This window comes from Balaenoptera physalus (genome assembly GCF_965194825.1).
Source record: "Balaenoptera physalus genome assembly, chromosome: 10".
NCBI lineage: Eukaryota > Metazoa > Chordata > Mammalia > Artiodactyla > Balaenopteridae > Balaenoptera > Balaenoptera physalus.
In genome coordinates this window covers 107,297,143-107,320,358 of record NC_138889.1, presented here as the reverse complement: position 1 = coordinate 107,320,358, position 23,216 = coordinate 107,297,143, and the positions used below count along the sequence as shown (strand labels likewise).

General features: G+C 62.5%; 1 protein-coding gene across 11 annotated transcripts; it reads right to left on the bottom strand.

Moving 5' to 3' along the window:
* Positions 1-1,827: 1,827 nt before the first annotated feature.
* On the bottom strand, positions 1,828-23,163 carry PCNX3 (pecanex 3). 11 transcript variants are annotated; one of them, XM_082477188.1, is made up of 35 exons: positions 22,519-23,160; positions 21,960-22,147; positions 21,623-21,722; positions 21,459-21,498; positions 21,262-21,357; positions 19,910-21,037; positions 19,279-19,402; positions 19,018-19,196; positions 18,712-18,802; positions 18,169-18,304; positions 16,787-16,947; positions 15,834-15,987; positions 15,517-15,549; positions 15,070-15,241; positions 14,852-14,962; positions 14,409-14,500; positions 14,128-14,237; positions 13,864-13,969; positions 13,672-13,764; positions 13,328-13,478; positions 12,038-12,182; positions 11,509-11,686; positions 10,616-10,753; positions 10,354-10,460; positions 9,878-9,936; positions 9,562-9,777; positions 8,661-8,914; positions 5,336-5,566; positions 5,065-5,168; positions 4,607-4,754; positions 4,284-4,514; positions 3,935-4,209; positions 2,940-3,073; positions 2,554-2,852; positions 1,828-2,477 (listed from the first exon to the last, which is right to left on the bottom strand). In XM_082477188.1, the coding sequence occupies exons 1-35, from the start codon at positions 22,669-22,671 to the stop codon at positions 2,283-2,285; spliced, it is 6,132 nt and encodes a 2,043-aa protein (XP_082333314.1). In that variant the 5' UTR covers positions 22,672-23,160; the 3' UTR covers positions 1,828-2,282. The 11 variants fall into 11 exon arrangements, with proteins under 11 accessions (XP_082333314.1, XP_082333320.1, XP_082333321.1 ...); XM_082477194.1 differs by having other exon boundaries at positions 16,787-16,929; XM_082477195.1 differs by having other exon boundaries at positions 16,787-16,908.
* Between the last annotated feature and the right edge of the window lie 53 nt (positions 23,164-23,216).

The following is a 23,216-nucleotide window of genomic DNA, read 5'->3' as shown; positions in this document are numbered from 1 at the left end:
AGGAAGGGATGGAGGCAGAGGCTCTGCACCCCTCAGCTAAAGCTCCAGGACCAAGTAAGGCTCCGAGTGCCTCCTCCCTTGGTTTCTCCTAGGACAAGTTTGTGACACTGACCCTGAGTCTCTGTTCTCTCACCTCTAAAATGGGGTTAACCATCCCTGTCCCCTCTCAACACTGCTGGAAGACCGAAAGGAAGGTGAAGCGAGTGAAGCTGGCCTTGTGTTAAGTGTGTGGTGTCAGATGCAGGCCCTGGCTCCATGTGCCAGGCTCCAGGGCCTCGGCTGTGGTGTGTGTGAATTGTGTGTGATGGGGGTGACAGGGGACATGAGGGAGGGGGTCTGTGCAGACCCCTGCTCCGTGTGGGTTGAGCTCTGTGTATCTGTGCGTGCACAGCCCATGGGCTGCCTCTTGCTCTGGCCCAGTGCCGGGCTCTGGCCTGCCTTGGGGGATGTTCTTGGGCTCTGCCCCCCACCCGGCAGCTTCACACAGGGTCCATTGAGGCCGGGACATTCCTCACGGCCTGTGTCACTGGGGAGGAGGGGGCCGGCCCGCTCCCACAGATCCGGAAGGCCTGGCTGCCCCAGGAGGAGGCGCTGGACGCTTCCCAGCACATCTGGAGGTCATGACCCCGTTTCTGCTGCCAGGGGGCGCGACAGATGTTTCCTCCCAGGCCAGGCCCGGGACTAGGGGGCGGTGTGCAAAGGCTGGGTTGGAGGCCGCCCAGGGAGAAGGGGAGCCCCAGAATAGGGGGAGCACACAGCCGACAGGCAGAAGGGCAGTCGCCAGTGCCGCTGAGAGGAGTCGGGAGCCACCGCATCCGCTCACCCGCACACCGGGCGGGCCAGGCCGTCCCGCAAAGGAGGTAGGGGGCAGCACCGGCCAGAGGCAGGGGACTGGACGTGCTGACTTGAGACTGGAGCCCAACGGGAGGTTGGGAGCGTGCAGACGGCGAACGCGGCGAGGACCCCCTCCCACCCACACACCACCCGGGCCCACGCCAGGCCACTTTCTTCCCTGTTCCGCCCGACCGCGGTGCCTCCGCTCCCCCCTCTCCCGCCGGTACCTCTGCCGCCTCCTCCCGCGCTGGGGTCCAGCTGCCTGCTCTCCCGCTACAGCTCCGGGCGCCGGCTCCGCCTGGGGGCGGGGCTATGCCGGGGGCGGGACTGCAGCGGAGGGGGCGGGGCGGCCCGGGAGTCTTCTGCGGCGGGAAGCGCAGCGGGCGGGGACTGGAAGCCTGGCGGTGGTCAGGGCAGCGGGCAGTCTGAGCGGCTGCCCCACGACAGGCCCGGCCCAGCCCAGCAAACTGTCGGGCCTCCAGCCCTTGGCTGAGAAACCGGAACAAATGTACCTGCCTTCCAAACCAACTGGGAGGGCTAGACCGGGACAACTAGTGTTCCGCTCCAGCGGGGCACAGAGCAAGTGCTCAGGAAGTGCCGCTGTTTACGAGCAGTAAGCACTGGGCCCTGCCCTACACATGCTCTCATGTATTCTTACAACACCTTAGACAGGTATTATCTCTTATTTATAACTGGAGAAACTGAGGTTCAGAGAAAGGCTTTGGCCAAGGTCAAGGCTAACAATTGTAGGAACCTGCCACTGGAGCTAGAAGTCTTTGAACATTTAGGTGTGAGAAACGGAACAACTGCAAACCTCAGATCAAGGCTTGAAAACGCAACAGGCTTGTGAGAAAGAGGATCCAGTCCTACTTGAACCCTACCCTGGTCTAACCTTGATCTTCATCATAGCCCAGCCCCACATCTTTCATCCCCCTCTCTGTGCTCATCTACCCTCCACCCAAACACCCCCAGATGGAAGAAGAAACTACCAACCAAAATCAAAAATAGTGTTATTAATTCTGGTGTCTCCGAAGCACGAAAAAAAAAAAAAAAAAAGAAAAAAAGAAAAAGAAACCCCCCTCCCCACATTTCAGCCCCAAGTCCAAGGCCAAGGGGCTACCCCAGCAGGCAGTGCAGGCCGAGGGGCCAAGTCAGTCCTGGCCATGGGCTTGAAGCAGGACCAGCCCATGGGTTTGGCTCTTAGGGCCCAGCTGGGATGCTGCCTGCTTCAGTTTGGGGAGCCCAGGCCCTGAATTAGGATGAGAGATCAGGGACCAAGGTCAGAGGTCTGGGCTACTCAGTTCTGGTGCTCTGGCTAAGGCAGCCAGAGGTCAGGGTTCACATGTGGGAGCCAAAGCCACTCAGTTCTGTGGTCCAGCAGAAAGGGCCAAAGGCTGGGGGTCCAAGTTTCTGAATCCTGGGCTGGGACCCAGAGGGCACCAGGCCACTCAGTACTGATGCTCCAGCAGGGGCTGGGCAGCCGGGCTCTCACGCTCCTCAGCGGGGGCAGGCCAGTCGCCCAGGGCCCCAGTGGGCGTGCCACTCTCAGGAGCACTGCTGTCCAAGCAAGGAATGTCCTGCACTGCTCTGGAGGGCGAGGCATCGGTGCTGATGTCCGGGCTGAGACTGAGGTCTAGGGGCGCCTGAGGGAGGGGAGATAGGTTGGTAGGAGAGCAGACCTGAGCTGCCCAGGACCCGACCCTCCCGTAAGAACCTTACCTGAGATTTGGGGGTGCTTCCTTTAGGGCTCCCTGAGGCTGGCTCCCCCTCGGATCCCCCTAGCCCCTTCCGACCCCCCAGGCTCCACTTCCCACTGGGACCCTCGGAACTAAGGAGGCCAGGGCCAGGGGGCCTTGAGGGCCTGGGACCCTCAGTGGGGGCAGGAGAAGCGGGCGATGGTCCAGGGAGCCGAGGGGGTGGCCACTGAAGCAGAGGAGGGGGGCGCCCATCACCAGAGCCGCTCAGGGAGGGCCTCGGGCCCCAGGCAGGGCCTGGTGGGAGGGGCTGGTCACCACCGCCTGTGGGAGACAGATAAGAGGGCAGAGACTTCAGTCGGCTAGGCTGCCCTCCCCACTCAGCGGTTCAGCGCGGCCCTGCCTGCTCACCTGCTGTGTTCTCAGGTGTGGGGTGTGCCAAGGGGGGGTTATTGCTGAGGGAGGTCAAGCCGCCGCCTCCGCCACAGTCCGAGTCATCCACGTTCCCGCCGCTGTTGCAGCCGGCACCACAGCCCTTATGAAGCCTGGGGGAGGGGAGGCGGAGAAGAGGTTGGTAGGGGGTGGGAGATACAAAGACCTCACACGCACAAGTCCCCAACCCAAGACAGGTCACCTACCATCTCAGAGCCCAGAGTCTTATTTCTAAAAGATTTTTGCCATCTACTTTACAGGGCTTTTTTCTTTTTTTTTTTTAAGGCCGTACTGCGTGGCACGTGGGATCTTAGTTCCCTGACCAGGGATCGAACCCGCACCGCCTGCAGTGGAAGCACGGAATCTTAACCACTGAACCACCAGGGAAGTCCCTACGGGGCTTTTAAGGGAGGGCTTATCGGGGACTCCCCTGGTGGTCCAGTAGTAAAGATTCCACCTTACAACGCAGGGGACACGGGTTCGATCCCTGGTCAGGGAACTAAGATCCCACATGCCGCATGGCGACCCGACTAGAGCCCGAGTGCCGCAAACTACAGAGCCCACAGGCCCCGGAGCCTGCGCGCCACAACTAGAGAAGAGGAAACCCGCTCGCCACAACTAGAGAGAAGCCCACGCGCTGCAACAAAAGACACGGCATGCCTCAACGAAGATCCCACGTGCCACAACTAAGACCCGACACAGCCAAAAACAAATAAATAATAAATAAATCTTAAAAAAAAAAAAGGGAAGCGTCATCAACGGTGCTTCAGGCTAAAGGCCACCTTCAGCTCCGGCTGAGGGTGCAGCGTATGCGGCTGGGTCAGCTCGGGGAAGGGGTCAGCTCTCGGGGCTCAATCCTGGCTCCAGCACTTCCTCAGTCAGACCCCGGAGAGAGCTGCTTCCTCTCTCCGAGCTCTGGCTTCCTGCCCCATGACCCCGGCCTTGTAGGCTAGAGGCGGGGGGTCGGAGCTCACCTCTCCCAGCTGCGCAGAAGCCAGCGGGCGATGGCGCCCAGGCTGACGGGGCCGCCCCACAGTGCCCGCAGCTGGGGATGGCTGCCGGCCAGCGAGGTGGTGAGGGGCGACACGTAGATGGGGTAGCCCAGCGGCTGGTCGCAGGAGGAATTGATCATGTTGCGGAGCGCCTGCTTGGCGTTCTGGATGCTGCCTCGCTCGGGGTTGCGGTTGCGCAGGAACACCAGCTCCTGCTGCTGCCCGGCCCACAGGCCGCGCACGCACTCGCGGTTCACCTGCGGAGGCCACACGCGGGGGTCAGGAGGCCGCGCCAGGAAGGGGGCCGGGTCGGGCGAGCGGCCGTCCCCACCTTGATGACACGGAAGCTGAGGTGGCGCCGGTTGAGCATGATGATCTTGTACTCGTCGGAGGCGTCATCCAAGACGTGCCGCAGCGCCAAGAGCGAGGGCGTGTTGCTGAGGATGGCACTGCGCCAGGCCGGGTCGCCCTCGTGAGAGATGACCAGCCGCTCCTCGTTGGCTGCGATGGCGTCATACAGAGCGGCCGGCTCCTCATACTCATCTGGGGACGTGAAGTGGTCCTGCGGGGAGGACGGAGGGCTGAGGTCGGCGGCCCCTGGCCTGGGCAGAGACTTCGCCCCCGCCCACCCTGCCTGGGCACACCTCTCCCTACCTGGTGAAGCTTGAGGGCCATGCGAACCCCAGGTGCCACCACGCGGTGAAGCAGGTCCATGTCGGCAAAGACCCACTCATCGCGCGGGGAGGTGATACGGAAGTCCCCCTTAAACAGGGCGTGCAGGCCGTAGAGGAAGGGCTCCAGGCTGGGGAAGAGGAGGAGGGGAGGCGAATGCACAGGGGGCTCCCGGGTTCCTGAGCTCTGACTCTACGTGCAGGGGTCAGAGCGGAGACCGCTCTTTATGCTGGGCCTCAGTTTCGCCATCTTGACAAGGTCAATCTCTGCCCATGTCCCTCACAGGGCGGTGAGCAGCAGGCAAGGTCACAATGGGTAAAAGAGCCACACTGAAGGAAGGACTGATGTGGCCCCTGGGGGCTGAGGCCAGAGGCCCAGAGCTCTTCATGGAGGTAGAGGAGGGGAGAGCGACAGGCCCGGCTGGACTTGCGGGCACTCACCTGGCCGACATGCTGTGTGAAGCTGTCCCCAGGGCCCGGCGGCCCAGCACACACAGGCCAAAACACAGCGTGACCAGCGGCGAGTTCCAATCCTGGTCCACAGGCTGCGGCACAAGGACCCCCGTCCCCAGAGCCCAGCTCAGACCTGGGACAGGGAACTTGGGGTGGGGGCTGGGGCCCAGGCCAAGGGAGGCTGAGGGTGAGAAGAACCTGCATGGGGACGGGGGAGGCCGAGGGGGAGAAAGCAGCCCCAGGGTAGCGGTGGCCGGACCTGGCCGCGCCGGGAAGCGCAGTACTGGATCCACTCCAGGTGCACGGCGCAGAAGGAGGGCAGCGAGAGGCCAGAGAGGCGAAGGTCGTAGTCCTCATCCACGCTCAGCGAGAAGGTGGGGTCTGAGTCAGCATAGCCAGGTGCCCGCACAGGACGCAGGGCTGTCGCGATGCCCTCGTGGCTCAGCCAGGCCTCCAGCTTTGGAGAGCGGCTCACATAGTAGATGATGCTCTGGGAGGAGAGGGCTGGGGTCAGTGACCGCGGGAGTGCCCTCGCCCTGGCCACTGCAGGAGACGGCGTCGGGGTGAAGAGGCTTCTCCGTGGGAACTCCCTGGCGGTCCGGTGATTAGGGCTCCATGCTTTCGCTGCCAAGGCCCGGGGTTCGATCTCGGATCAGGCAATTAGGACCCCACAAGGCATGCGGCGTGGCCAAAAAAAAAAAAGAGGCTTCTCCCTTAGACTGAGCTGAAGTCGGCTTCCCAGGACACCCGTCCTGTGTCCCATCTCAGCTCCCTGAAGCCCCACAGGCGAGTCTGCTGCCCTTCTCTCGGCCAGGGAGGGGGAAGGGGAAAGCTGACGGGAAGTAGCCCTCCTCACGGAGCATCCCCTGGAGGGTGGTGCACTGTGGCAAGTGCTCGGACGCTTGCCCTTCCCTCCTGCCGTTTGTAAGGGGAACTGAGGCCCAGACAGACGACAGACTTGCCCGCAGTTACACACCAGGGCAGGGTGAGCTGGCCAGCACCACAATACCACGATGCTGTGGCATCCAGACCTCAGAGGCCCCGGAAGGTCAGACTAAGGTCGTGGGGCTGCCTGCAGGCCAGTGGGGCCTAAGTGCCCCTAGGTCTTGGGCCCCTTGAGGCAGCTGAAGTGTGACAGCCACAGGGCTTCCCCTCAGAAAAAAGCCAGAGGCACGGTGTCTGTGCCCAAAGTCTGGGGCTCCTGGACCCTTTAAGAGTTTCTGCTGGCTTCTAAGCAGGGGTTTGGGCAAATAGAGAGGAGCTCTTGGAAGTAGGCAGCTGACACAGCCGGCACGGATGGGCAGTGTGAGGCCGGCAGCTGGCAGCCAGTGAGGTTACTGGGATTCTGTGTGCTGCCCTGGGATGGAGCCAACGGGATGGGCTTCTGCCTGGGGAAGGGGTGGGAAGTCCAGAGCTGGGGAGGCTGAGGCAGCTGGCCATGAACAGAGGGCACCTAGGCAGTAGGGGAGTCCAGCAGGATGGCTCTGGTAGGACATGGGAAGGCTAAGAGCCTGGGCAAAATGGCCACAGTACAAGCCAGGAAGAGCCAAGGGCCTCAAATAGCTCCCTGGGTGGTGATGGTGGGGACACCTGGAGGCCATGGCTATAGGCGGAGCCTCATCAGTTCGGTTCCCGGCACACAGCAGCTTGCCTGGTAGCTGGGAGCCTGGCCCCAGCATTGCCTCGGCTGTGGCAGGTGAGTGGGCAGTCTGGGGAGGGCTGGGTGCCCCCTTACCAAGAGGAAGAGGCACCAGGAGCCTAACGGGGTGAATGGGGCAGGAGGGCTGTGGGGCAGCTTGGGCTCCAGGCAGACTGGCTCCAGACTAACCTTCTTGCTCAGAGGGCATCTCCACAGCCCCCAAGAAGAACCAGAAAAAAAACTTTGGGGACCGGGGGAGGAGCTGGCCTGGCACACAGAAGTGCTCCATTAACTTGCACAACCACATGGTGTTCTACGGAACCAGCAATCCTGGGGCCCAGCCTTTAGAGTGGTTCTCAGGAGTAACAGCACCTGCCTGCAAACATTTGCTGGCAGCTCAGTGGCTCTGCTCAGTGTTTCACGTGGGGCAGCTCACTGAATCTTCATAAGCATCACAACTGCGGCATCTTTTCTGCCTTCATCCCACCTAACCGCAAGGATGGGTCTGTGAGCCTCAGTTTTCTCAACTGTGAAAGGGGCCGATTACACTGACCTCGCCTCTTCCAAGAGTTACTAAAAGAATCAAACAGCAGAATGAATGTGCCTGGGCTTGGAAATGCTAAGAGTACCCCAAGGCTTGGCTGCAGGTGGATGTCAGGGCCAGTGTCTCCGTGGCCACGAGAGTTGCACTGAATCTCTCACGCAACTGCACTTAGTGACTTTCACGGAAGGACAAGGGGTGGGAGGTGCCAAGGGGGGCTAAATCTGCACAGGAAAGCTCCGCCTGGTCTGCCAAGCCCAGGGCTGGATGGGACACATCCCTGAACTGCCCCAGGCCCGTGGGGCTGCCCTGCACACCTGCCTCCCCCCAGGCTCCGCCTCAGCAGCCCCCATTCATCCTTCCAAACTTCAGCCCACACTCCATCCTGGGCAGAGCCTTCCCTGGGTCCTCCAGGCGCCTCCACATGGCCGTGATTCTGCCCAGCCTTTGAGGCAGCTGCAGCAAGTCGGCTTCCCCTCAAGAAGCTGGGCAGGGGCAGCGCTCATCTCAGCCTGCTAGCTGGGGGCCTGGCTGGGGTCTGCTGCACCGCCACGAGAAGCCTACACTGGCCGAGAGGGAGGAATTGGGGAGACCTGGGCAGGAGCGCCTCTCTCGAGATGGGGAGAGGAAGGTGGACAGGATCGTAACCCCTGGGTGACCTGCAGCTGGGAATGTCTTTTTCTGGACCACAGCCTCTTTCTTGGTGACAATAAGGATGGGGCGGGCTCACAAACCCTTCCCTAGGAGTGGACGGGTGGAAACATCCACAGTAGAGAAAGTACAGTTTCTCTGACAAGCGACACAGATGGGGTGCCCACTGGCAGCGAAGGACAGCCGGGGGATGCACAGGATTGCCCTAGAGAGAACCTCAGGTGGGCAGGCTCACCTGGACTCCAACAGGCCACCCCTTCTGGGCCCACGACAAGCCCCAGGGCAGATGCTAAGAGAGCATGAGGGGACCTGTGACCCCTACTCACCCCACTCCTGTAGCGCCCTCATCATCCCTGCCACCTCACAGAACTGCGAGAATCCCCACTTCTCAAGGGGGTTGACAGGCACAGCAAAGAAGGCAATACCTCAAGCTTCCCAGAACCCAATCCACGGCTCCCTTCGGACCAGAGAGAGGATCTGTGCACGTGCTGCCCACCGGCCCCCAGGACTCACCACCCCACGTGAGCCTCCTAGAGGAGGGTGACAGGAGGCCCCCCGCCCCGGGCTCCCCACCATCAGAGTCACATGGGCCTCTGAGGCCCGCTGTCCAACAGTGACACTTCAGAGGCTGATTAAATTCTCTGAGGCCTCTGCTTCCCTTGGGCAAAACAGGCTCCCAAGGATCCAGAGGATGGCCTTCGGGATGCTCCTGGCCAGTGAGCACGCACCGGCGGGGACCCCTGCCCCTCATACCCTGACGTAGTAGGTGATGAGGATCTTGCGGAGGTCGAAGACCTGCAGCATGGAGGCAGCGTTGTTGTCGCTGATGCTGTAGCCCTCCAGCACGTACTTGCTGGCCGTCACTTCCCAGGCCAGCCAGCGCTGCCCGAAGGCGGCATTGAAGGACAGGACCCTCGGCAGGTGGCCAGGCTCGCAGCAGCAGCAGCCCTCATCCTCCTCCACGCCCTCTGTGATGGCCTCCACCTCACGCTGCTGGCAGTATGTACCTGCGGGGAAGGGGGGGCTCCAGTCAGGGGGCCACAGGGACACCCCAGCCTACCTCCTCCCCAGACAGTGCCCAGGCACCTCCCCGAGATGCGACGCGAGTAACCATTACTAAGTGAACCACTTGATAAACAAGCCCCTTTCTCCTCCTGACTCCCAGTGGCCACGGTGGGGTGGAACTGGGGCGTTGAGGGTTGGGCGGAGGGGACAGGGTCTGGTCCCTCATCTATAGACGCAAAGACTGAAGCTCAGGCTCATGTTGCTCCCGAGCTGTGCCTAGAGCCCCTCTGCACTTGCGAGCCCCTTCTGAAGCTGGCATCTGCCAGGTACAGCTTCCTGAGGGCAAGGAGCCGGCTCACTCACCAGGGCTTATGTGTGGCCCCCCAGCCTGGTCCTGGCCTGAGACCGCAGAGCAGGCCAGCGGGAGCTCCAGGTCCGAGCTTTCATCAGAGCAGCCTGGTCGCTACAGACCTGCCGCAGTCAGGACAGGGACGGGGCTGGGCCGGAGAGAGCCTGCCGCCTCACTGCTCGGACTAGGAAAGCCAGGCCCGGCGGGGAGAGCCCCTTGCTCAAGGCGCCCAGCAAACCGGAGCAGAGCAGGGCTAGAGTCCAGCCCCGACACACTGTCAAACTCGGCCCCGCGACTCACCCCGGAACTCTAGGCCACGCAGCTGGAAGGTGACGAGGCCATTGCCGACCTCGATGAGGTGCACCAGGGCGTTGAGGTAGTCGGAGGCCAGGACAAAGCAGTCGCCGGGGCCATAGTTGCCCCAGCGGCCCAGCACCAGGTCCCCACACAGCGTGTGCTGCAGCGAGCGAGTCAAGTGCTCGTAGAAGATCGAGTTGAGGTTGTTGTCATCAGCTCCTGGGACCCAGGATGGACGGACAGATGGACAACGTGACAAGTGAGCAAGGCTCCCTCCAGGAAGGCCCCGCCCTAAAGCCCCCGATGGCCGGGTACACACCAGGGTTCCGGTCCAGCTGTGTGACCAGGCGGGTATTGGAATGATCCACACGTTTAGTGCTGTTCAGAGAGAGGGCGGCAACACAGGTGGCCAAGAGGGCGAGGCTGCCCAGGGCTCAGACTGCTCCCGGCAGCCCCAAACACCTCCCCTCCGAACCCGCACCCCTGCGCTCTGAGGCAGACGCCACGACAGCCCCATGACAGAGGGGGAGGCTGAGACTCAGGGACATGAGGGGACTCACCCGGGACCACACAGCCAGGAAGCCCAGGGTGTGAGCCCGAGGCCTCGGCCTGGCTCGAGTTTTGCCCCGTTCGGATCAGCCACCTCCCTGAAGCCCGCAGCGCCCCACCCAGCCTGGGCTCCAAACTCCTTCCCGTCTCCCAGCAACCTGCCCCCCGGTGCAGCCATCCCGCTCCTCTGCCAAGTCCCACTCAGGGACGCCCCCGGAACTTGCTTCTGTGTCCCACGAGACTCACTTGTAGTCGCGCTCCCAGAACTTGAGGGGCCGCGCATAGGACATGATGAAGACGGCGCTACCCAGCAGGGGGTTGAGCGGCGTGGAGAAGAGTGCGGAGAGCAGGGCCTGAACGAACAGCATGGCCGAGTCTGGGCACGAGTCAAGGAGGTGGCAGGCACGCAGGACCCTCCCCGGCCTCCCTCACTAGCCCCACACCCCCCTGCCAACCCGCCTGGCGGCCCCCAGCCCCATCCAGGCCACGGTCCTCCCTGCACACCCACACCCAGGCAGCAGGCGGCAGGCTGGGTACGTGGCACGGCGAATGGCTGGGCAAAAGCGTGGAAAGCCGAGCCCCACGTGATCTGCCAGGGCGCGATGTAGGTCAGCACAAAACGCAGCTTGTACAGCAGGTCCCACAGCTGCAGGGTTGGAAGGGGGGAAGGTAAAAGATACGCAGATCACTCACAGAGAGGGAGGGTCCACCAAGTACCCACTCAGAGCCTTGGGGCTACGCCACTCGCTGCCTACATGGGAGTCAAGCTCAAGATCACTCCCAGCCCTTACTCTCTGGACCTGCCTTGAAACCCCCCGATACCATCAGCAGCTCCAGACAAAGCAGCCAAGGGGGCGTTAGCCATTTAATTCGTAGAACCACCCCGGGAGCCTCCTACTGCTGTCCCATTTCTCAGATGAGAAAACTGAGGTTCGAGAAGGTAGAACAGTTAAATGACTTGCTCAGGCCACACCACTCTCAGTGATGAGGCTGGGCCTCAACTGTGGTACCAAGAGTTAAGAGACAGTCACAGGTCCTGCCCTCAGAGGGGGACACAGTCTGGATTGCCACCATCCTGGGCCAGGCCAGAAACCAGACTAGAATGCCCACATGAGTGAGCTGAAAGCTCAGGCCTGCACTGGGGTCGCCCTGCAGGCACCACTGCAGACCTCCAGCAGAGCCGGGGAACGGTCCTTTGTTCAAATCCCAGCTGACCACCAATTCTCCAGGAGACCTGAGGCAAACCACTTGCCCGCTTCAAACCTCAGCATGCTGGCTGCCCCGCCAGGAGCCGCTGCGAAGGCCCCCAGTGTGGCTACCGTGGACTGGGGAAGGTCTCCCGCACCAAGGCACGAGAGGCCTGCTCCCGCTGCACAGCCTGGAGGCTTGCTGCAGTCTCACCTTGCTGCAGAGCAGGGACATGAGGAAGTAGTCGAGCAGGAAGCCCTGGGAGAGGCGCGGGTAGTCGAAGTGGAACAGCAGGACGGTGAAGGCCAAGGTCAGGTACTGCTGGGGCGGGCAGCAGAAAGCCGAGCGCAGCAGCTTCAGCCCAGCTACGGTCATCAGCAGCGCCCGGCAGCTGTGGGCGAGGGGTGGGCGTTTGGCACTGGGCAGAGACTCGGCACAGTGGGTGTGGGTGCCCATCCCTTGCTGGCCCTGGCCTGGGTTCTGTTGGGCAGGGCCCTGCTCTTCTGGGCCAGTGACTCTTCGTCTCTGCTCTCTAAAGAGGTCACCCCCTTCAGACACATTGGAGAGACACATCTGCTCTTGAAGAGGCAGCTGCTTCACCGGAAAGGGTGTCAGGAGCTGGGGGCCTACTTAAGCTTGCTGGGCAACTGAGGCAGGTGTCCTTCCCTCTCTGGGCCTCAGTTTCCCCCTGTGTCACACAGAGATGTAGACGGTGGGATGGCAGGGGGCTGGCGGTCCTCACTAGAGACAGAACTTGTCCGGGTGGCTGACGACCGTGTGGGCGTCCACTGTGAGGGCGTTGAGCACCACCGCAGGGTAGATGAGGTACTTCTCCACACACTGCAGGCCGGCGTACAGCTTCTCAAACCACATCACCTGGGCAGCACCTGCAGCAAAAGGTGGGAAGGTGGGACTGCTGCCTAGCACCGGGTCCTCCACATTCCCCTCCAACCACGGGGCAGGACAGGTGTGCTCTCCAAGGGAACCTGGACAGACGGCAAACCCCAGGGCATGGGGATGTGGCATTCTGGGTCCCTAGAGACTCTGAGCGGTTGCAGGGCGGGGGGTTGATCTCTGGCAGCCCAGATGAGGGCGATCAGGCCCAGGTCAGGTGTGTTGGGGGCTTAGGGCAGGTGCTCTGCCCATTCGGCTGTCTCTGAAATAAAGGCTGATGACGACACCCCAGGTGCCCACCGGAGCCAGGGCGGGCTGGGTGAGGCCCAAGTACACAGTGATCCTCAGCCTCAGGGCCCTTCGGAAGGGGCCCCTGCCACTTGGCTCGAGCTGACTGCAGCCACATGGAGATGCTGGCCCAGTGGGCAAAATCCTTCATTGTCTATGGAAAAAAAGGCATGTGGACCTTCGCATAACAAATCCAGATGTTTATGGCCTTCCCTGTTGGTCCAGTGGGTAAGACTCCGTGCTCCCAATGCAGGGGGCCCGGCTTCGATCCCTGGTCGGGGAACTAGATCCCACATGCATGCTGCAACTAAGAGTCCGCATGCTGCAACTAAAGATCCCACAAGCCGCAGTGAAGATCCCGTGTGCCGCAACTAAGACCCGGAGCAGCCAAAATAATAAACAAATAAATATTAAAGAAAAAAAAAAGAGTAAACAAATCCAGGTGTTTAAATATAGACTCAGGGGTGTTTGTGTTGCAGAATCCAAGTAAAAATGCATGCCAAGCTAGTGTAGTTCATTGGTAGCCAGCTTGTAATTATCGACAACATGTCCCTTTAAGGTCCTGGAGTTTACTTCTCCCATCTCCTCAGAGACCGGAAGGCAGGTGGGATAAGGGTAGAGAAGGCAGGGTGAAAGTGAGGCATGGGCTGAAGCGGGCACAGGAGTGGGTAGAGAGGGCAGTGAAGGGGCCGCAGGGCCAGTGCCAGCGCGAACGGGGTGGTGTGGGCAGAGGCTGCCCCCTGCTGGCACTCTGAGCTGCGAGGCCTGTGCTCCCATCAGGCTGCAGGTCCGCTTGGAAATCAGGGCAGGAGGGGTGGAGGGGTCCCAGCCCGGGGCGGGGAGCACTCACCGCGCACTTCGTACTGGCTGTACTCCAGCGGCTTCAGCACGGGCTGTGACAGGCAGAACCAGGGCAGCTGTTTGCGGAGTTGCGGCAGCAGGTAATGTGTGAAGAAGCCCACGGCCCCAGCCAGCGCATACAACACAAAACCCAGCACGGACTGCAAGAGGGAGAGGTGGGAGGCTCAGCCAAGGGAAACAGGCCACAGGGCCACGGGCCCACCTGGTACAGGTCAGCCAGGGGCGGAGAAGGACGTGAGGCCATGGCTGCCCAGGCCCTCAGGGCAATCGGGCTCTGGCAGAGACTGAGGTTGGGGGAGGGGGAGGGGGAGGGGTGGTCTGCGCCACACGAACCTTCAGGGCAATGAAGACGGTGCTGGCGCTGATGGCAAAGGTGAGCACAGCAACCACCGCACACATCACCAGGTCAGAGTGCAGGACCTCACGCTGCAGGGCCAGGAAACACCAGCTTGGGAGTCCCCGCCACCCAGTGGCTGACCACAGCCCCGCACCCCAAGACTAGACCCTGACACTCCCGGCCCTCACCACTGACTGACGCATCTTGTCTGGCAGTGGGTCTGGGGGCTCGGCGCGGGCTGTCTCCAAGCTCCGCTCCTCCAGCTCAGGGAAGAGCCTGCTCCGGATCAGAGACCTGGGGGACATGAAAAGAGTCAGGGGCCTGGGTCTGGCGAGGTGGCCCCTCCTCCCACAGACACCCCCCCGACCCCTGCCATGCACAGACACACACACACAGACACACGCAAACACGTATACACGTGCGCACATAGACAGGTACATGCGGGCACCCACCAGAGCACGGTGGGGTCACTGCTCTGCCGGCTTAGGTGGTAGGACAGCGCCACCAGGAGGCCACAGAAGACAGAGAAAAGGACGGGGACGTGCTGTTCTGGCCAAGGAGTCTGGGGAGAGAACCCATGCTGGTCAGAGGGGATGAGGATAAGCATGGCGGCGGGGGGCGGTGAGGGTGCCCCCCCCAACCGTGGGAGAAGCCACTGCTGAGCCCAATTCACAGCCCTGTCTCAACAACCCCCTGGGCTTCGGTATGCCCGCCACTGACAGGTCATCCCTACCTTGATGGCTCCGAGGCAGAAGCCGTAGAGCAGAGCAGCAGCCAGCAAGCTGCGGGAGAGGCTGAAGACCGCAGTGAGTGGGCTGGTGGCGGCTGCGAGGTGAGCGACAGCCTTTAGTAAAGTCCAGCTCCTACCTGCCGGCCGCCCACCCCACCGCCCCCCGCTGCCGCTCAACTCCCCCAGACCCCGTCCCCAGCCCACTGTTCTCTGCTTCCCCCAGCCCAGAGAGGCCTTCGGAACCCCTGGCATTCTTGGGTTTAAACCACTTGCCTGCGGAGGGGACAGGAGGGGAAAGGAGGGGAGGGGAAGAGATGGGCTCTCAGAATCCACCATGTAGCCGCGGGTGAAGGCTCAGCAAACAGCCAGAGCCGCAGCCATAATCCACAGCCCCTCCTGGGCCCCACGCTGCCTCCTCACCCCCGAGCCACCCCTGGGCCCCATACCTGTGCCCCCAAAGCCGTGCATATCTATCTGCTCCAGCAGGTACATGAGACAGGTGTTCACCTGGGGCAGGAGGCCCAGGAGGAAGACGAACGGGAAGCACAAGGTGAACACTGGCAGGGAGGGGAAGCGGAGGCCAGTCAGCCTGCAGGCTGCCCCTCGGCCCGGCCCAGCCTTGGGGCCTCGCTCCCTGGGCAGCCTCAACCCTGCCCGGCCTTACCAGTGGCTACATCACGGGCGCAGAAGAAGAAGGAGGCGGAGAAGAGCGTGAGGCCGTAGAGGGAGACAGGCGGGAAAGGCTGAGCTGAGCCCAGGGCGTCCAGCAGCCAGATGAGCAGACAGCAGATACAGAAGTAGACAGGACGGCTGTATGCGATCACCCAGTTGTGGCCCTGGGAAGGGGGGCCTGTGAGGAGCCGGGCCTCCCCTACTGAACACCCTACTTGCACGTGCACGCACACATGCTCACGTGTCCCGTGCCTGGCCCTGGGTCCAAGATAAAAAGCTTGGCAGGCTGGGGGCAGAAGGACCAAGGAGCTAGGGGTGACGGGGGTGGTGAGGGAGCCCTGCCTCTCCCCCACCCGACCCCCTCCCCACCTGGTCTCAGCCCCGCCCAGGGCCCAGGCCTGAGCCTCGCGGGGAAAGGTGCTGCTCTGCTGGTACTCACGTGCATGGGGGATGCTGCATCAGGCTGGACGCTCTGCAAGAGACAAGAGCTACACTGGTGACGAGAGCCAGCGCCCACGGGAGGGTCAGAGGCCCCAGGATCTGTTCGATTCCACTTCTGGGCCCTTATGAATGACCAGGGCAGGCCCCTAAACTGTCCTGAGCTTCAGTTCTCTCATTTGTAAGATGAGGGGTGGCTACAGGGGATCTGAAGCATCTTATCTGCTTTCGAGCTCAACCCGCTCAAGAGGGGTCCTGGGAAGGGGGGTGCATCTGGGAAGAGATGGGAGGGAAGAGACCCAGAAAGCCAGGCCTGACCTTCAGCAGGGAATACTGGCAGGAGGCGATCACCAGGCAGAACTGGAACACCCAGATGTCGGTGAAGAAGCCCTTGAGCAGCAGCAGGTAGCCCAGGAAGGCGACGAGGCTACTCAGGCCGACACCGAGAATGTTCTCCACCAGCCCCCGTGTCCTGGAGAGACAGCAGGGTCAGAGCACACCCACCTCCTCACCTGCTAGTGGGGCAAGGGGTTAGGGGATGGGGGAAACAGGACCCAGCCACAAAGGCCCATGTCCAGGCCGGTGTCCACGCCAGCCGTCATCCTGAGTATGCGAAGCTGTGCCCTCTCAGGGCCAGGGCCAGGTGGCACCCGCTCCAGGAAGCCACCCCACTGCTACCCTGCATCCGATCCCAGTCTTTGCCCCCTCTAGACCCTGAGGCCTCAGGTGCCACCACTCTGGGATCTGCCCATCTCCGGCTCCCGCTCGCTATGCTACGCACACAGGCAATGCCCCCAAAACACCGGTCACAGCACCGGGAGAAATCCAGAGCACAGGAAGCCAGGACACAGGTTCCAGGCCCAAATCATTCACCCACACAACAAACATCATCTGGTCTCTCTCACTTTCTGGGCCTCAGTTTCCTCCCGAAAAAAGGGAACGCTCAAATGATTCGTTAGCTTTTTCAGGGTACAGGATTCAGATTAATTGACACTCACCCAGAAGCAAATAAAGAACAACACAGTGAACAGGAACAATGTCTCCAGCAAAGCTTTGGGAGAGGAGCGACCAGAGCACCACCCACTTGGCCACCCCTCTGCACCCAGAAGAACCTAAAGAAATCCCACTGCAGACTCCAGCTCTCCACGCACCCTCAGCGACCCCAGCAGTTAGGTTCTCCGTTGCCATGACAGTCTCCACACATTCAGAGTCTGGAAGGCCAGGGGCCAGGGATGATCAAGGACTGGGGGCTAAGGGGGGTGGGTGCTCACCGGTCCAGCAGGGCCAGCAGGGCGAGCCGCTCGTAGCGCACAGAGGTCCAGCGGCCGGGAAGAAGCCAGTACTTGTAGCTGTGCTGGGCCCGGGGCGGCGCCTCCTCCATCAGTGTCTGCTCCTGGGATTCGTGCAGGGAGTCCTGGTCCAGCAGGTCAAACTGCGGTCCCCATGGCCGCGGCCATCAGCCCCGCACCCCCCGCCCCCGTGGTCCACTGCCACCCCCCAGCGCACACTGGCTGGTCAACACAGAAAGTCCCCACCATGTAGCAGCCCCACGGCCTGCCCTGACCCTCCATCCAAGGGCCTACTCCTTCCTCCAGCTTCCCAGGACGGGGCTCAGTGGCCGTGGGGGCTTCTGGGGCTGCTGGACGCCAGGGTTACTAGCTCCTGTGTCTGTCTTCCCCACTCAGGCAGCATCTCCCGCCTCTTCCTGGGCTCAGAGAAATCCACCTTATCCTTCAGGAGCCAGCACAAACACTACCCTCCTCCCAGACAGAGCCCTCAAGGTCACTCTGACCCCCTACCCTGGAGCACATGGAGCGCTGGCCCTGAGGACAGGCCTGGGTGCCAGTGCCAGTGCTGTGAGGCCCTGGACCAACTACTTAACCTCTTCGGGCTTCTCGTGTCTTTAATTCAACAAGCGTTTACGGGATACAACTACGAGCCTGTCCCTGTGCCGGGCTCCGGAAAGCCCAGCAGCACGGCCCCTGCCTCTGGAGGAGACCCTCGGCCGTGGAAGGACAGCACTGCTATCCCACGTGACCGTCAGGAGAATAAACGCATCAGGAAGGGGCACGTGGGGCTTCTGGGCGCTGCCCATGGCCTCTCTGTGGCCCTGGGTGTGTGGGTGCTACTTTCACGACTGCTGTTTAACTCTGAGTCTGTGTCTCATACATCTCTAGTACTTCTGTTATTCCCTGGCCGACCACATCAGTTATTGCTCACGTCGGGATGCTTTCAGGAATGAAAAGAGGCGCTCTTACTAGCTCTGCTGGGATGGACAAGCTCGAACAGCACGCCTCAAGACCCCCCGCGCCAGGCGCCCAGCACAGGGGGCAGCGCTGCCACCGCTAGGTGAGCTCAATTGCCCCTTCTGCAGGTGCCACCGCTAACACCCACCGTCTCCACTAACTGGGGGCTCCTCCACGGTAAAAAAAACTATTCCAGACACGTTCGTTGAACGAGTAAATAAGCGACTCCTTGAGCCATTCAGGTCCAGGACCTGTGCACCCTGTGCTGGCCATCAAAGGTCAAGACAGCTACCTCAGGGCCCCTGGAGCCCTCACTCAGGGTGACCTGTCCCTCCTGGTGCCTGGGTGAATGCTCGGTGGTCTGCACCTCTTCCCCCGCAGGTCCTTCCCCGACGCTGGCTCCTTACCTCTGGGATCTCCAGGGGCACTCGGCGCACCTGCATGCCCTGCAGGACCACAGGCCGCGGCTGCAGCAGGTTCAAGCCACCTGTCGCCTCTGGGACGTCAGCCGAGTGGAAGCTAGAGGAATGCGAGTGGCGGTCCCTGTGGGAAGAGCAGCCGTGAGGGTCGGGGCTGTGGGTGAGGCTGGGAATGGAATGGGGTCGAGGCCAAGGCCAGGCCATGACTGGGGGCCCAAGGGAGCTGCTCAAATACCCAGGAGCACGGGGCTGTCCAGAGCAGTGAGGTGGCAGAAGTGCCTCCCTCCCAAGTCCTGGGTCTCCTAGAAGGCCCTGGAAGCCTCCTGCTTGGAAGTGCCACGGAGCCAGAGACCCAAGGGATCCTTGCAGGCCCACCCTTCACCGCTCCCTGCCCTTCACCGCCGCCCACCCTCCTCTCCTCCTAGAGGTCTGAGCTGCCCCTGCCCAGCCCAAAGAAGGAAGACAGAAAACTCCCCAGAAATGGCAGCCCATCGGCTGCTGAGCCGGGAGAGCCCAAGCTTGGAGACTCACCAGGTTCCATTGGCTGCCTGCTCCCCCTGCTGCCCTACAGGATTCTCGTAGCCGCCTCCAGCCAGGCCAAAGGTGTAGGAACGCCGCACGCCTGGAGCACAGGTGTGGGACACAAGGCAGCCTATCAGGGACAGAAGCACCGAGGCCCAACCCACGTGGGCATCAGGGCCATCAAGTGAGGAAAACCCTCTGCTGGGTTTCCCTGGATGGCAGCCCAGCCCCTGGGCACCAAGAGCGCAGCTGCTGGGACGATGACCCTCAGCAGGAGGGAAGGAGGCTTGGCCACGGACCGGGGGAGGGGCTCACCGCTCTCGTCGTAGAAGTAGTGCACAGCACCCTCGGAAGTGTCGTCGAAGGTACAGGCCTCGTGCACGTTGGCGCCGGCCCGAGTGAGCAGCAGCGAGGAGGCGAAGTGCAGGGCAGAGGGCAGCGTCAGCGCCCGGGAATGGGAGGCAGCCCGGCCCCGCTGAGCTTCCTGCAGGCTGCTGGGGAGGGGTCGGCTCATGGTCAGCACCCCTTAGAGCCAGCCGGCCCCCACCCCCATCCAAGCAGCCAGCAGGTGCTCACCTGGGCGGCGAGCCCATGAGCGAGGCGGGGGGCGTGGGGTTGCTGCCGGCATTGTGACGCCTCCGGATGGCCTGCGCCCGCCTCACGCTGCTTGAGCGGTCCCGCTTGCCAGTCTCCTCGGCAGCTGATCAGAGAGAGAGGCCCCCCGAGCATAAGTGACAGAGGCTTGGACAGAGCCTGAGGGAGGGTTGCGGGACGGGGGGAGACAGGTGCCCCTGAATGGATGGAGTTAAAGGTCAGGCCTAGTCCAACCGTATCCCGCCTCTGTGGCCCAGCCAGGTCACCTAACCACTCGGGCCTCAGTTTCCACATGTGGAAACAAGGACGTGATCTGCTCTGCCCCACTGGCGACCCAGGAGGATGAACGTGGCTACTGAGAGTCCTCAAAGAGCAGAGGCTCAGGGGCTACCTGCAGGACCTGGAGCCAGGTGCCTGAGGTCTCTGCCTCGGTCTCCTCACCACTCCAGCCTTGCTTATCTGAGGCGCTTGGCAGCCAACGTCACTAGGTCGCTGCGTCCTTGTCCATCTGCTACCTGAGACAGAGGCTGACCAGGTCCGTTCCAGCTGCCCCTGGCCCACACCCACGTCCCTACCGAGCTCGCCTCCCCCCAGCTCTGGAGCCGGCACTCACCTCCCCCCACAGCACCATCCTCCTGCAGCTCCCCCCGCCAGCCAGGCTGGTTGGCCGCAGGTCCCCGGCGGGCCTCAGCAGGCAGCACAGCGGGCTCACCGGCTGCCAGCTCCACCCCCGCCTGGACCTCCAGCTCAGCCTTGGAGCCAGCCAGGGGGCCCCTCAGGCCATCACCCCCTGCCCCGTCCATGCTCAGCACGCGGGCATGTGTTTTGGCGCTGGCGGTACTAGGCGTCCGCTGGGTCCCATAGGGCCGCTTGGGAGGCACAGCCGTCCCCTCCTCAGCCCCGTGGGGGGCCCGTCGTTTCCGGGGCCCCCCCGCCGCACCCCGAGAACTCTCAGGGGAATAGCAGGAAGTGGACGAGGAGCTGTCGGTGCTGTAGCGGCGCTGGGACCGGAGGCTGGAGGCCGGGCTCAGTTCACTGCCCTCGCTGGTGTCATCGTCCTCGAAGAAGCCCCCGCCTTCCAGCAGCGACCGCCGAGGGGCGCGGCCCGCGGGGGAGTGTCTTCGCACGGGCGGCCGCCGTTTGCTAGGCCGCAGCAGGGCCAAGTCCTTGGGCCGCACAACCAGGAGCGGCTCAGCCGGGCCCGGAGGCGTCCCTGCTCCTACGACTGTGTCAAAGGAACGCAGCGTGTCATCTGAGGGGACCCCGGCATCTGGTGAAGCGGGCAGCTCTGCCTCCGAGGGTGGGTCTGTGTCGCTGCCCTCGGGGGCCTGCCCACCGGGGGGGCTGTCCAGGTGGGTCGAGTTGGTCTTCTCACTCTTGAAGCTGCTCAACGTTTCCCTGTCGGTGCCACTGAAGCAGGAATCCGAGGAGCCGGCTTTCTGGGGTGTGGGCTCACCCGAGCCCCGCCGGTCCAGGGGCTGGTAGCCGCCCGCTCCCCAGCGTTGTTCCCGTCGACTGCTGGTCCTCACCAGGGCCCGGTCGGGCCGGGTCAGCGTCAGGAAGCTCTTGCTCAGCTCCTGGCTGAGGCTCCCCTTCAGCAGGGGGCTCATGGGAGTGTCAGCCATGCTGCTCCCATTCCAGGGGGCGCCATCTCCAGCCAGGGGAGAACGTTCTGAAGAGTCCGTGCTGGGGAGAGATGGGTCTGGGGCAGCCCCTGGAGGCGTCTGGGGAAAGTCTCCAACTATCAGAAGAGAAAAAGACAGAAGACGACAGAATGGCATTCTACAAAAGGGACTGGTGGCTGAGGGGGTCCTATGGTCCCGCTTTCTGAGAACCCAGTGGGGCAGGACACTGAGGAGGTCCCATCTGAGAGAACACAGAGACCGCAGGGAAGAAAAAGTTGGGGTGACCCAAAGACAAGACAGCTAGTCTTCTCCCCAGGCCCTTGCCAGCATGCCCACTCACTCAGCTTCTCCTGTGAGCTTAGCTTCAGCATCTCTCGGTCGGCAGAGGTCACGATCACGTTGTTGCTGCCCTGCTCCCGCACCAGCTCCTTGATGTCTGCAACCACAGCCCCAGAGGCGTCAGCAGGACCTCAAGGCCTCCACATGCCACCCCCTGCTCCACACCACGACCTTCAGCTCTGAACAGCCGCCACCTACCTCTGAGGGGCCCAGAGTCCTCCATCCGGGGCAGCAACTCCTGAGCAATAGAAAAAAAAAAGTACAAAGGAGCAAACAGGGCAAAAAGTAGGCTCAGGACATACCCATGTTGGGAAAGGCTCTCAGGAGAGGAGTGGGGGAGGGAGAGGGCCAGGACCACTCACCGAGACCTGGTTGAAGCCAAACACGGAATGTTGAGAGCTACAGCGTACCGGGGGTGTGGAACTCACTTTTCGAAATACTGTCATCTCCACTCCAGGGTCCCTAGCAGTGGAAATGAACAGTAGCTTTCAGCTAACCTTCCCTCTTCACATAGTACTTCTCCCACCATCCCCATCACTCTACTCTCCGCACAGATCCCCCTGATAAATCCAGGGCCAATCATAGAACATTCAACCGTTCTTGGACCCAATGTTCCCTAAGCCCCTTCTCCATCCTCCAGTGCTCAGGCCCAGGCACCAAGGACCCTCCATTTCCAACACAGGCCCTGCCTCGCCCCACCTGGGCAGATTGCCGTCCCCCTGGGCAGGCTCTTCCTCTGGCTCCCCCATGGTAGAGTTGCGCTTCTCCACAATCTCGCCCTGGTCGAACATAGCATGCAGCCGATAGTTCACAGTCTTGATGGTAGCGAAGATGACAGCCACCACAAGGCAGTACACACCAGCCACCATCAAGCTGGGGGGCAGGACCTGGAGGTGGCAGCAAGTCAGGTCCCTCTTCACACAGCCCTGCCCCCGTGGGGTGGACCTACCGCCACAGTCAAGGCTAGGATTCACAAATTCACAACAGGACTTCATCACCCCTGCATACAACTAATAAGAAGGCCCTGTGGGGGAACCCTGTCTTCTTTCTAATTGGAGAGAAACTAGGTGAGGGTCTCAAGGTCACCCAGGCCAGAAAATTTTGGCCTCTCCTTCACACACTCCAAACTCTGCACTGAGTCCTCTTCCTACATCCTAGTGCCCAAGCCACAGCCCAGAATCCCTGCCAGGTTGCACCCCTCCGTGACATCTGCCCTCCCTTTCCCCGGCGGGAGTTACAGGTGGCGGCAGCGTCTCACCATGTACAGCAAGAAAGGAAAGGTGAGCAGGAAGATCCAGACATAGAGGTGGAAGCAGTTGGAGAAGGTGCTCTGGTGCGGATCGAAGAACCAACCGCCGGTGAGCGAGGCCCACACCCCCTGGCGCAGGATCTGCAATACCTGCGACCCCATGGCCCCGCCGCTGCTGCGCGCGCCCTCCTCCCGGGACCCTCATGGGGGCGGCCCCCGGCCCATGCCCCGCGTGGCGCCCGAGGGCCCCGGGGCCCGGCCTCGCGCTCACGCCATGGCCTCCCCCAGCGGAGGAGAGAGGTCGGTGGGGCTCGGGTGCGAGCAGGGGGCGGGGCCGGCCCGGGCAGTCAGCGGTGCGAGACCCAGGCGCGGGGGTGGAGACGCATCAGAGGCGGGGTCCGGGTCCCCACCCCCGGCCCAGATCTGCTCCCAAGGGCCGGGCCGGCAGGCAGGCGCAGGGCACGGGCCGGGCACCCGTCGGCGGCATCCAGAGGTGGGCGTGGGGTGGATGCTCTGCGGGTGCAGGCGACGGCTCCCTCGGTTCCGGCCCGGGGAAAGCCCTGGTACCCTGAGGTCCACTTCCGGGGTCACAGGTCACTCGCTTTTGGCTCCGCGCTCGCCCCGCTTCTGCGGGAGCCGGCCCAAGGGGGAGGCCGGAAGAAGGAGCCGCGAGCCGCCAACCTGCAGTGGCGCATGCGCCCAACGAG

What these genes read in the sequence shown, in the direction of transcription:
- PCNX3 (XM_082477188.1), bottom strand. Translation starts at nt 22,671, where the DNA reads ATGGGGTCGCAGGTATTGCAGATCCTGCGCCAGGGGGTGTGGGCCTCG. An exon ending in GCCAGTATTCCCTGCTGAAG is followed by an intron (nt 15,550 to 15,833) that starts GTCAGGCCTGGC and finishes TGTCTCTTGCAG; the next exon opens with AGCGTCCAGCCTGATGCAGC. An exon ending in AGTGACCCCACCGTGCTCTG is followed by an intron (nt 13,970 to 14,127) that starts GTGGGTGCCCGC and finishes CATGTCCCCCAG; the next exon opens with GTCTCTGATCCGGAGCAGGC.